This window comes from Corvus kubaryi, unplaced genomic scaffold, assembly GCF_017639235.1.
Source record: "Corvus kubaryi isolate FWS band 111438036 unplaced genomic scaffold, C.kubaryi_AGA036_p1.0 37387, whole genome shotgun sequence".
Taxonomy (NCBI): Eukaryota; Metazoa; Chordata; class Aves; order Passeriformes; family Corvidae; genus Corvus; species Corvus kubaryi.
Window position 1 is genome coordinate 13908789 of NW_024581129.1, and position 13558 is coordinate 13922346.

Consider the following 13558-nt stretch of genomic DNA (forward strand, 5'->3'; position numbering starts at 1 on the left):
AATCCTGGCAGAAAATTAAAGGTGGCAAATCAAATATTTGCCTGGATCTTACAGCATTGTACAAAATCTGTATTTGATGCAGAAGGAAATAATATAGAACAGAAATCCCCAGATTTCCAGTTTGTGAACCCCTTCAAAAACATCCCTTCCCTCAGGCCCCTGCTCTTGTCCTGTCTCTACTTCAATCCCCCAGCCTTGCTTGTGGTCATGAACAAGAGGAACTTGAAGTGCTGGCTTAGAGTCACAGTTTGGGCTGGAAAGGACCCTAAAAACCACCAAGTTCCAACCCCTGCCACGGGCAGGGACACCTCCAGTGCATCACTTGCTCTGTAATAACTTTTCCCAGTGAACGTGAGGCAACCAATTCCTCTTTCTTCAACAGACTGCCTTGAGTAACCTCAGGTTTGCTGTTGGGTACAAGTGTGCAGGTGCTGCCAGCATCTCTCCCCCAGGACAGAGAACCAAGTGGTTCCCAGGACAGTAACCAGGTGGTTCCTCTGTTGAGGTCTGGCTCTGACAGATCTGAAAAGAGCCCTCGAGTGGAATGAATGACTTTGGGGTGGGTTGTTCCATGTTTTACTCACACACGTGTTTGTTTCCACAGAAAAGCTGCCTTCCTCCTATACTTCAGAGCCTGGCAAGGTGCCCCCAGTGTTGGCATTAGGTGTGAGAGGACCCAAAGCCCGTGGCATCCTGCAGGACATCACCCGTGGCTCTCCCAAGGCCTGGAGCCAAGCAGAGCCTCTCATGTCCCTGCCCCTGCCCAGCCGGGTGCACAGGGAGCTGTGCCTCTGGTTTGGAGGGAGAGCTGCTGGAATCCTGCCCCCAGCTTCCAGGTGATAACCCCGGATGGTTTGGGGCTGTTGCTCCACAGGCAGTGAGCCATGGAGGCAGGCAGGCACTCAGTGCTCTCTGTGGCAGCCTTCTGAAGGTCCTGGAGCACGGGAGTGCAGGGGGAGCAATCCCTCTGCTGCTGTATTTCCCAGCCAGTTATGCAGTCTGCAGAAATCCTTCTCTCTTCTGCAGCAGATCACAGAATCATGGAATGTCCTGGGTGGGAAGGGTCCCACCGGGATCATCAATCCAGCCCCTGGCCCTGCACAGACACCCCAACAACCCCACCCTGGGCATCCCTGGCAGCGCTGTCCAAACGCTCCTGGAGCTCTGGCAGCCTCGGGGCCGTGCCCATTCCCTGGGGAGCCTGGGCAGTGCCCAGCAGCCTCTGGGGAAGAACCTTTCCCTGATACCCAGCCCAACCCCCCTAGCACAGCTCCAGCCATTCCCTTTGGTCCCAGATGTGTCAGGCGTGGGACAGTTGCAGTTGCTTCCTGTTCCCTGTTCCCTGGTATCCAGGCCTGTCATTCATATTCTTGCAGCAGGATTTGGAAACCTGGTGCTAGAGAAGAGCTGCCAGGCTGTGTGCCAGTGAGTGACCCTTTCCTAGGAAACCCCTGGCTTTGCCCTACGTCCCCCCATATCAACGGGTAAAGGGATTCAGCAGGAAGAGGTTCTTTGGAGGATGATGAGAGAGAAAATGAAGGGTGGCTTATGAACCTTTACCTGCATGAGAAACTCTGCTGCAGAAAGCTCAGACAAGGCCCTGCACCTGCAGCTTCTGGAGAGGTTTTTAGGGCTCCTGCCTGATCCTGGGGGCAGGGTGGCACAGTCAGAGGCAGCAGGCTGGAGGTGAGCTCCTCCGCAGTGCTGTCAGTGCTTTCCGCGAGTTGCAAAGCTCAGCCATGTGGAATTAACCTGTGGATTGCTGTGGAGGATTGTGTGTCAGAGTTCAGCTCTGCTTGGCCACCACCAGCGACTCTCATCATTTTTATTTTTAAGATGTGAAAAAAAATCAATTTGGCCAAGTTTCATTCTCTTTATTTGTTTCTTTTCCTCGGGGATGCTTTTTTCCTCTTACAAAGATGATGAATTCTGCTCCGTTGGTGTAACTCAGTCCGGAGCAGTGCTACATCCTAAATAATGCACTTGTCTTCTCCTAATGCTGGTAATTTGGTCTGTTGGGAGACAGGAATACAAACTGCAGCTCAGATTGCCCTTTTCAGATTAGACTTGCAAATGCTGTGGGCTCCTGGGAGTGAGCAAGCAGGATGTGTTCCAGCCAGCTCCGTGGTGGTGGCAGGGGATGAGGCAGGTTTGCCTGAGCAGCCTGAGCTCACAGTCCCAGCCAAAGCTGTTCCCAGACAGTCCCTGGCTTTCAACCACACCTTCTGTTCACCCTGCCCTGATTGGGTCCTTTTGGATATGCAGGAATGTTGTGGAAGTTTCACTGGCATGATCATGTCTGCCAGACTGGATCGTGCTTGTTGCCTAACACGAACCTTTCAAACTGGTTAAACTCAGCCTAAAGAACCCAAAGTGAATAGCAACTAGGATGTGTCTGTGGGTGGGAAAAGCTCTGCTAGTGCAGCCTGGCATATTTCTTGATTCCCAGATATCTTTGCCAAGCTGGCTACTTTGCATTAGCTACTTTTAATTGAACACAGCCTCAGGGGGAGTAATATGGAAAGATACTCAATCAGAGAGACCTTGATGCAGCTCATGTCACGGACAAGGGATTGAAATGGCTTTTCCAGTAAAGCAGTTTTACCAGAGAAGCTCCTGTGGCCTTGGATTTGTCACAGAAAGTAGGTTTGAGTCAGAACCTTTAATATTTTTCATTTAATATTTATCGTTTTTCTGCAGCTCTCAGAGTCCTTCATCAGCTGGGGCAGGAGCAGATGAAGAAAAAGTTGATCTCCAGGGCTTGATGCTGCCTCGACCTCCAGCCATGCTTGTCTCAGCTACCAAAGGTCAGTGCTAGGGAATGAAATTTGAGGGTTTATGGTTCTCCTTCACTGATAACATCGTCTTACACCAGCCCACCTAAGGCAATTCTGCCTCCTTGGATTGCTCAGGGCTGTGATCTGACCAGTTCTGGAGCCAGGAATGAATTTCTAGTGGGACATTGTTGCCTGAAATGAAGCAGCAAAGGAGTGGCACCACTGCATCCTCCTCATGGGAGCAGCTGCTGGAGTCCTGGGGGCTGCTTAGATGTCACTGAAGGGGGAAAAAAGAAACAAAAAAACACTGCACAGGAAATTTCTGCACAGAGGGGCCTGTTCATCAAAGCAACAGTCATGTGAAGACCTAGCAGAGTCCTGAAACCGTTTGTTTATTGATCAGAGAGCATCTGCCTCTCCTGGTGAAGACTGAATATTATAATCAAGGGAATTAGATGGTTAAGGCTTCATTTAGGGCAGGACTGACCACACAGAGAGGAGAGCACTTTATGGAACTAATATCAACGGGTTATCACCTGGTTCCACTCAAATCCCCATTTTCCCTTTGCAGGAGCAGTGTTCAGCTCCTGAATTTGTACCTAACTAGCAGCAAACTGTATCCAAGTTTGCCTCGCTAAAAGGTGTTGGGGTGCTGCTGGAAAGGCCAACATCCTCTGGAGTGGGCCTGGCACAGCACATTTGGGGTGCAGGGCATTTTTGGACAAAGCTCTTGGAGCTCTTGGCTGGTTTGTGCTGCCCCAGTTGAAGGTGGTTTCACAGGAATGAAGCCTGAGGGGAGCAGAAGTTCAGCAGCTGTCAGGGAGGAGATGGCAGAAGGAAAGCAGGATTGGAGTGACAGAGAAAGAAGGCATGGGGAATTACATTGCCAAAGGAAAGAATCCATGAGAAAAGGATGAAAGCGTAAGCCAAAAAAATGAAAAAGGAGTGGAAGGGAAGGAAAATAGAGAAGGGAGAAAGGAAAAAAACCAATTTTGAGACAGTTTTTCATCTTTTGGCACATGTTAACTCAGGTAGTTTGGCAGCCAGCCCTTGGCTCTGTTATTTGGGATTGGGATTGATGGCAGCTGGTGGCTACTGATGGAATGAGTCACATTTGCTGCCTCCCCTTCCTTTTATGGCCGTTAATGATTCACATTTGCTGTGGGCTGCTCAGTTCCACCACACCACGTTCCATCTGCATGGAGCCTCAGAAGTCACTGTCAAGCTTTGCTCCTCAGATAACTTTGCTCTGACAAGAGGAGCTGAAGCTCTGGTCTGGGAGCAGACACCCTTGGGGTTTCCAGGAAAAGAAACATTCACTGACTCCTTCCCTCTGGTCTCCAGTAGCTCCTCTTGGAGACAGGAATATTTACCCATGCAGAGCAGAGGTACTGCAGCTAGGCAGACCTGCCCCTTCTCAGTAATCAGTTTAGTGACCCAAGCAGATATCCTTGTTGATTTGGGATATGTGTGTGCAAAAAGTGTTTTTTAAAAGTGTTATCAACTGGAGAGGAGCCAAAATCTTCCCACCAACAATCTTAGATTCTGACAGTTCCCATATCATGAATATGGCTAAAAGCCAATGTTAAAGCCATAAAGCCAAGCAGAGATTTTAGACAAAGAACCACCCTGCCTGTGCCATCCTTAGTGATAAATACAAGGTTCCCCTTCTTTTAGTGCTGTTGCTTTGAACTTCCAGGCTGAGCCTTGGCAGGACAGATATCCATATCACAAAGTCTAGGGAAAAAATGAAATATTCACTGTCCTACCCTCAGAATCAATTGGGGCACAGAGAAAAATCCTCCAATCTCATTAAATCGGTTGGTTAAACATAAGAGAAATTACTGGGGCAGTGGAGAGCAAACCCATGTAGAAGTGGCACTGAGGATTTGTCTTCAGAGCTCACTCTTGGCAGCTTCTGGAGATCTGAATATACATTGTGAGGGTTAAAAAAGCTGTGTTAGGACTAAGAAAGTGTAATAATGGAGGTCATGGTAAGAACAGAGAGCTCAGGTAGATCAGAGGCTTCAGGGAAAAGTCTTGAGCTTGTCTCATAGTGCTTAAGATGTGGCTCGGGCTGCTTAGGAGGCCTTGGAGGCTCTTTCTCCTGAGCTTGCTCAAGGTTGGCAGTGAGCCTGGGATTCAGCTTGGAAAACAGTCTAAAAACCCAAGTTTCTAACCCAAGGTGAATTCCAGCTGTGTCTACCATCTTATGTACTGATTTAAGGAGAGCTCGAGCAGCCAGACCTGGTGGAAGAGGCTCAGGTAGGACAAGGCAGGCTGGTACCATCACCACGATGTCCAAGGAACCTGTGTGGCCCCAGATGGTACCAAACCAAAGGTGAGATCACAGATGGCCCAGAGCTTCAGGAGTTTGTGCCACAATACAGGTCTGGGATGAAGGTTAAAGGCAGGAATAAAGGAGGGACAAGAGGAAGCAGAAGGTGGTGCAGAAGCAGCTGCAGGCTGAGAACACCAGTAACAGCAGAGAGGAATGAGAGCAGAGAGGAATGGCCAGAGCTGCTTGCTGCTCTTTGAAGTGGACTAATTGATCAAGAACAAGAAGTTCTTGTTGCCCTGTTTGGTCACTCAGGGTGTGCTCAGGCTTACCAGGCCTCAGTCCTGCCCTGAGTGCTGGGGACTGCTCCCACAGCCCGGCAGTGCTGACACGCTGCGTGTGAGCAGCTCCAGAGCTGGGGAGACAGACTGGCTCATCCCATTCGATGATTCATAAAGACATTTCTGATGATGCCATAAGCTGTCCCACTCTAGGCTGGCCTTGGATTGCAGTCATGATGAGCTGGATGCAGCAAATAAACCGTAAACCACACGGTCACTGTTCAGGATACAGCTGTTTGCTTCAAGGTGGAGGCAGCTGCCGTGAGAGCTGCCTTGCATTGATGCCACAGCTCCTGTGACAATAATATGCTATTTTTCTTGCCCTTTCTTTGATCTAGGGGACATCATTCTGCTGGTGTCACCTGTGGTACCTCCACGTGCCTATGGGGCTGTGCTTTCGACCTGTGCTCGCCGGGGCTTTGTGCTGCAAGGACTGCGCCAGCTCCAGCTGTCAGCACAGCAAGCCCTTGTGCTGGGCATGACACCAGGGCAGGTACTGTGCCCTCTGTGCCCGGGGTTACCCCTTGTTCTGCAACTAATCGTGCCAGCACTCCTCCAGTAGGTGCTCAAGGACACCCATTCTCTCTTTTCCAGCTCTGCCTGTTCCTGTGAGTGGTGCTCTGGCTGCTTTCAGTGCTGGCTTTTTCTCTTGCAGGAAAATTCCACAAAGCCTTGGCCTCTCATGGAGAACAGGAGTGTAAATTCATCATTCTATCCCTACTAAAACAAACTTGAATTTTGCCATTGATGTCAGAATAAGCAAGAGCTGGCAGTAGCCCCATGAACCAAAATACCACTCTCTGATCTGCAGAGGTGGCTCAGGAGAAGAGTCTTCACTAACAGGCTGATATTTGGTGATGTACTCCACAGTCCCTCTGGGCATTTCAGCATGAAGTCCCCTACTTCAGTGCATTCCAGATGGGTTTCAAAAAGAGCTTGCAAAAATAACTTTTTTTTTTTTCCTTCGAAGCTCTGCCTAACACGGTGATGGGTTTGAGGTAAAGTGTACTTGGCATTTTGACAAGTCAGCCTAAGGAAACAGCGATAATCACAAATGCAAGGTTGCAGTCAAACTTAACATGTGCAAGAAGTCCAGTGCTGCACTTCTTACAGTATAAATCCCACAGGAATCATATGGCACCTTCTCTCACAAAGGAGTGGACCCCTCACTTCAAGTCATCGTTCTGAGGGTTCTTTGCTATGTCAGTCAGGAAATGCATAATTTTGCAAATCAGACTCAACAAATCCCCTCTTTTCTGCTCGTTCTGTGATCAAGCCTAAGGAATAACAATGTCCCTGCCCATAGTATTTTGTAGAATGTATATAACCTATTTATGGAATACTACAGCCCAGACAGCCAGATATTTGGAGCATGCTGCTAAGTGACCATTAAGGAGTTAACAGCAGCAACCATGGCTCCAATGTGCTGTTTGGAGCTAAAATTTCTGAAAATCATCCCTTCATTTGGGACTCCAGATAATCTTTGAGTGACTTAAGGACGGTACCATGTATCAGCTGAGTTACAGCTGCTGTAGTTTTAGCCCAGCCCAGCTGCAGGGCAGAATGTTTTTGTGTTAAGCCTCTTCACTGAGTTTAAATTAACTTTCTCTGTCTCAGGAAAAGATGATGCAGAACACCCAGATATTGGAGATCTGTGGTTCAGTGGGGAGCTGTATCTTGTTATGCCATTGTAATTTATCTATTTGCTTGAGCCCTGTAGTAATTACATCTGGATTTAGCAGTCCAATCTGCCCCTCATTATTTCAGATTGCTGTCTTTTGCCCTGGCAAGAGTTCAAGCTCACCTGATGGTCCTGCAGGAGGAGAGGTCCCTGCTGGAGCCCGCAGACACTGCCTGGTGTTGCTGCTGAGGAAGGAGAACGCCAGACATCACATCCCTGCCTTGCTGACAGGTAATGCTTGCCCTGCCCAGCCACCTGGGAAAGAGGGTTTGCATTTCACTCTGTGTGAGTTCCACATTAGCAGTCCAACCACAGCTGTGCAGTGCAGGGAATCTTTATCGGGAATATGCTCATGTTGCTGTAGGAATCTTCACACCAACATGTGAATCAGTCACTACTACACATCCAACAGAGCTGCCTGACCTTTGCCAGTTGTTTGATCTTTAGCTCTGGAGTCCTCTTGAACTTAGAATCACCAAGCAGTTCCTTATGGAAAGGGCCTCAGAAGGCCTCTCATCCAACATCCTGCTCAGCAGAGCATCAGCAATGAATTCTGTCAGGATGCTCAGGGCTTTTTTTCAGTCAGGTCCTGAAAATCTGCAAGGACAGAGATTCTCCTGCCTCTCTGGGTCTTTGCTCCACCATTATGGGAAGTGGTTTTCCTTTATGTGGAGTTGTAACCTCCTGTTTGGATCTGTGAGCTTTGTCACTGGACACTTCCAAGCTGGGCCTGATGTTGGCATCTCACACCCAGCACATGGAGGTTGTTGGGGCTGTCCTGTTCAGGGCCAGCAGTTGGATTCCAATGATCCTTATGGGTCCCTCCCAGCTCAGCACTTGCTGTGATTTTATGGCTTCAATCACCTCCTCTCAGAAACTCTTTTTGCCCAGAGAGGTAGGGTAGCCAAAACACAGCTGTGCCACTGAGCCTGAGGGCAGCATCTGATCTTACCAACCCCAGCTTCGAGTCCTGCATCCTTGTGACTTCCAAGCACCCCAAAGGTGACTCATTTTGTATGAAGGAACTGCCAAAAATCAGCCAAGTTGCTGCCTTAGATCTTTACTTGAGTTACTGTTTTCTTAAGGATCAGTTGACATCGATCTCAAGTGGGGAAGATCAGAGGCCACAGCAGTGGTCAGGAAGGAACAGAAATCCTGCCCTGCTTGGCTCTTCCCAAGAAGGAGTCACTGTGGGTGACCCTTCCATCCCAAACAGCCCACGATGGAGACATTTATCCACGGCCCAATAGCTTCCTTTAATCTACCCACAACAGGAAAGAACATTCAGAGGTTTGGGGGGGAAAACAATGACAATTCAAATAGTCCTGGGCTTTTTCTCCTGAGACTATCACAGAATGTTCTGAAAACGTGTGCAGACACAGAGGATTAATCATGGCTCAGTAATTACAGCCCCGTGTCACCTGCTGCCTCTGCACCCAAGGAAAGTTGCTCATTAAAAAGTGCAGTTTCTGCTGCTTCCCTCAGTGCCACAGATGATGTTTTGTGTTCATGTTTTGCACGGGGAAATTTCCACTTGAAATATGGGGCTGGACCAAAGGGTAGTCTGCAAAGGTAAAATATTGTCCCTCATGGTTGAGAACGCAGGGTTTTTCCCATTGTTTGTGACAGATTTTGCAGATGCCTCTTTCCATGTGTTCTGTGCTATTTTCATCAGTCCTGTACTTCACAGCTGATTCAGAAAGACACCTTAGTCCATATTCCAGAGCTCTGGAGAGGGGAAGCTGATATTCTTTCCACACAAGCTTTGGTTTTGGCCTCTGGGAAGTGATGAATAGCACTAAGATTGGAGTAGGGTAAATACCTCACTGAGAAGTTTTGCATTTGTAATCAGTATGAAAAACAGTTGCCCCTTCAAGGTCTTGAACACTGTTCAATTTTCAAAGCAAGTTAAAATTCAACAATTATTCCTGAAATAGAGCAGATAAATAGATGGCTGAGGATCTGTGTCCTGAGGTTCAAACATCATACATTTTTGTCCCAGCTTTACTTTCTGCCATGCCCTGAGTTTGAATAAACAACAGGCAATACTGCTGTGACACTGATGGCCCATTTTTGGTGCCTCACGCCTTCTGAATTTTAAGAAGCAGGTGATTGTCAGTGGTACATTTGACATCCAAGCTTTGCCATCAGCCTCTAGCACCAATAATCCATTTCCCATGCTCCACTACAGTGAATTTTTGACAGGCTTGTACGGTAGGAAGCAATCAAATGTGTACAAAGTAATTTAAAAAATAACAAGCCTTTAAAGCTGTGGCCTGAAATATTATTACAGAAGGCTGAACTAATTGTTGTGGAAATGTACTGTATGCAACACCTTCATGCACTGCCTGTGCACAGCCCAGCTCTTTGGAGGGAGAATGGGAGCTGAGAGATTGCTGGCTTTAAGCACTTAGTGTCTGTAAAAGTGGAGTGGAACAGGATGGAAATCACAGCAGCAGAACGTGATGTCTCTGTTCAGGCCTGTCACCCCAGCAACACCTCCCTGCCCATGAGGGCCCTGTGGGATTGCAGGACTTTGGCCTCATGCCTGGAGGTGTGAGACACCATGAGGGTCTCCACATGAGCACTGGGCTCAGATTTGAGACTCTTCCTAGTGGACACCACCTTAGTTCAGATATTTATTCTACTTCAGGAGCCCTGTGGCAGCATCTGTGCACTTGTTCCACGTTTCAGTTCCCAGCAAGAGTTAGAAGGGGATAGAAACAACTGGGTGCTGCTGAAAAAGCCAGAGAAAGCTGTGGGCCAGCCTCAACTTTCAAGAGCTCCTTGCCCCTTTCTAAGTGGTCCACGTGATTTTGGGGAGAGGAGGTGGTTCAGTGGCATTTAGTGACTCGGGTCAGCTCAGTCTGTGAGGGAGCTGCGGCCAGTGACTCAAACATTTGATAGCAGAGTGTTTTCATGTCAGGCCGAGCAGAGCTCTGCATTCCTCACATCTCCTGCTGTTCTGAGCACAGGGCTGATGGAGGAGCTGGCAGAGCCAAGCCTTGGCAGCGGGCACAGCATCCCCCCTGCAGCTGCTGGACCGGACCCCTCCCTGTGCTTCCACGGGGCTCCGTACGCCGAGGCCTCGCTGCAGAGCCTGGGTAGGTCAGGGCTGGGGAACTGCTCTGTCCTGGCTTTTATGGGATCAGCCACTCAGGGAATGCTGTGGGGTGGGAGGGACCTCCAAGCTCATCTATTCCCATGGGCAGGGACACCTTCCATGAGACCGGGTTGCTCCAAGCCCCATCCAACCTGGCCTTGGACACTTACAGGGATGGAGCAGCCACATTAACAAGGGATTTTCCTGAATAAAACCATTAGGAATATGCTTTTTGTCTGTAATAGCTCATTTACTGTTCTGCTGCCAGTCAATCACAGTAACTCTCATGGAAGAATCAATGGAAATCAAAATGAAAATACCTTTTTAAAGTAAATTAAAAGATACATGCAAAAAGGAATTATTGAAATGTGACACAATAACATCCAATTAAGCCTTAATTAAGATAATTAAAAGATTAATAGCCAATCAATGCATATTTATTGCCACAGTTTCAAGAGAAGTCAAAATACTAAAATGAGATAAATCGGTGGTTGTGTGTAAAATTGGAATGTGTTGAAATGATAAATGCTGGCAGCTATGGTTCTGTAGGTGCAGAAAAGGCGTTTTTCAATCTCATTTTACTCAGATATTCTTAATTTCAGTTTATACAGTTGTATTCACTTTGGTAAGTCGTTCATTCAAAGCTGGGAGATTGATAGGATTTCAAACAGCAAGGAAATGGGTTTTCTGTTCTTAATCTATGACTCACATGGGCGAGTCTTAAACCTCCTAGTTCTGTACACTTGGAGTAAAAAAAAGCAGCTGTTTATTTCACTGACTACGGGTTGTGGGTTTTTATGTGTTCAGCAAGTTAATTTAGCTTAATTTAATTGTTTGAAAATTTGGATGCCAGGACTTTGAGTTAAAATATATTGCTCTCCAAAACCAAACTGACACTAAATCCTATGGAAAAATAAAAATTAAATGCATGTCATTCACCATTCTCTAGCATCATGAAATGTTATGATATAGGAATAAGTAAAGAAATGTTTATTGATATAATTGGTTAAATAATCATGTAGTAAATCAGTATGGAATGAAACAGGGATTTCCAATGGGCCAGGGATTCTCCAGGCTGTGCTGTTCCCAACAGGACTGTGGATATAAGCAGTGTTACAGCAGTCCCCAAATCAGCTCCCAGCTGTGTGCCCTGCAGTGTCCTAGAAAGCAAAATCAGGTATTGATTTAATGTGAAGTCAGTCATTAGTTATCAACCCAAAACTGGTGCCTTAAATCATTTTGGTACAGATCTATCAAGTCTGCATAATGGTGTGAATAAGGATATCAGAATTACAAGGGAATATATTTGCTTTACTCAGCAAAATGTAATTCCAGGGAAGGACTGGGACTAATTAGAGGGAGTTTGCTGTGTTAATATTCCTCATTCAGAAGGCTTTTCCTGAGCTGCAGCGTGAGCAGACAGTGAAATGCTGGTTGAGATTTACACCATTCCTTCACAGCAAAAAGTCTGAGATCTGTTTTCATGGGGTAACAGTTTTGTTTTGATGCTCTCCTGAGCAGGAGGAAACCTCAGCTCGGTCCCAGAGCCCCGTCACATTCCTCTGGATTTTCTCTGCCACCGAACTTACGCTGCTGAGCCCGGGATGGAGCAAGTGGTGATGCTGACAGTGGTTGGGATGCAGGCTCTGAAGAGTGCTGGAGAGCTCCTGCAGCAGATCCTGCTGCCTGGCCTCAAGGATCAGTCTCGGAGTGCAGGTGATCCCAGCTCTTGGGCAGGGCTGGAGACCTTGGGCAGGAAAGTTTATCCTGGGTAGCTCTTTTTAGCATAGCAGGAACGTAATGGAAAATGTGGTGAAGGGGCCTCAGGAAGAACAGGTTGCTTTGTTACCTGCCTAAAGAGCTGAAGAATTTATCTTGGTTTGTTATGGGCAGGGTGACATTGCTTGTCACAAACAGCTCAGGTGGGCATCATTTGCTTCAGAGAGCATCAAATGAGTTCTGAGAAGTGCTTGGGCTTGCTGAGCTTTTATGTAACACAGAGCAACGTGTCCCTCCCTGAGCACTGGCAGGTAAGGCTGGGCTGGAACTGGAACAGGAATTTGGGAGTCTCAGGCTCTGTTGTGTCCAGTGACAGCCCTGGTGAGCAGAACCAAGGCGCTTCACGCTCCGGTTCCCCCGTGGGAGGAGCAGCGATGCCATCCCCACACTGGGTGCTCACACAGGCATGAAAAGGGCTGTCAAGCCCTAGGCAGGGCAGGGAGTTTATGTAATTTCATGTGCAGGTTGCACTGAAGTGTGATAACACAGGAGGTGTAGGCACAAAGGGCACAAGTCTGCCCCGGTCTCACACTGTGTTGTATCCAACTCCCCTAAAACGATGTCAAAATACTACTTGAAATCCTGTGATGTTCTGTATCCGAGATCTGAGCCAACAGAAATTTCCAGCACCCATGGATTGAGCCCTAAGTACCTTGCTACATAGTCAGAAGACAAATTTACAAACCCAACAACATTGAAACTACTTTAGAGACAAGTCAGCATTCTGTTGTATTTATTACTATGATGAACACTGCTTAAAGCATTACGAGAGGTGCTAAAGGATCCGTAATTATGGATTATGCTGTGCCAAGCCACACTGCTATCAGGGTACTCTCAGTGATTCCCTTTCAGCTCTCCTCCATCAGCTGCACTCTCTAATCAAATCATGGCACTTGCTCCCTGTGGCTCCCTGGTGATTTCCCAGATAGCCCATTTTTTGTTCTTCACTGTAATGTCATTTCTTAGCACTTACATCTTGTGGGTGTTCCTGGTATATTCCTGTATGTGCATTAAAGTCTATTCTGGATGAAACAGAAGTCAAAACAGCCTTGGAACTTGTAGGAAAAAAATGGATGTAAACTAAAGTGTTTGTGTCCAAAAGAAAGCCCAGCTTCTACGAAACACAAGCTGCTGTCTGGTGCTAAACACATTTTTCTTGACTTGCAGCAGAGCCTGATTCAGGATTTGAGCTCCTAGGGCTGAAGTGGCTGCCCCATCTCACTCGGTGTCAGGCCAGGGAAATAACCCCTTTTGAGGCTGGAGACACTCACTGGCAGAGGAGCCTGGACACGCTGATGTCCAACCCCGTCCTGGTGTGCGCGCTCCGGGGCATCGATGCCTTCCGAGCCCTGGGAGCTGCACTGGAGGGATGGACACAGGGCAGGGACAGGCTCAGCATGGGTGACAGCCTCCCACAGGCAGTAATGGCCTTGACCCCAGAGGTGACCTTCAGACAAGCCATCCTCTTCTTCACAGAGGCAGATTTTGTAACTGGTAAGGCACGTTTTTACTGTTTGTATTATCCTCGGGGTGTGTGGGAATTGATTGAACTTGGACAAAGGAATCCAGTGTTGGGGGTTTTCTCAGGCACAGAAAAAA

General features: G+C 47.7%; 1 protein-coding gene across 1 annotated transcript in view; it reads left to right on the plus strand.

The window, feature by feature from the left end:
- DNAAF8 (dynein axonemal assembly factor 8) overlaps window positions 1–13558 on the plus strand; it is an 89093-nt gene that overhangs the window by 47941 nt on the left and 27594 nt on the right. The window contains exons 16-22 of the mRNA XM_042037608.1: window positions 605–836; window positions 2701–2807; window positions 5735–5889; window positions 7164–7308; window positions 10053–10181; window positions 11702–11896; window positions 13127–13453. Coding sequence (XP_041893542.1) covers window positions 605–836; window positions 2701–2807; window positions 5735–5889; window positions 7164–7308; window positions 10053–10181; window positions 11702–11896; window positions 13127–13453 — 1290 coding nt within the window. The remainder of the gene's footprint in view (window positions 1–604; window positions 837–2700; window positions 2808–5734; window positions 5890–7163; window positions 7309–10052; window positions 10182–11701; window positions 11897–13126; window positions 13454–13558) is intronic.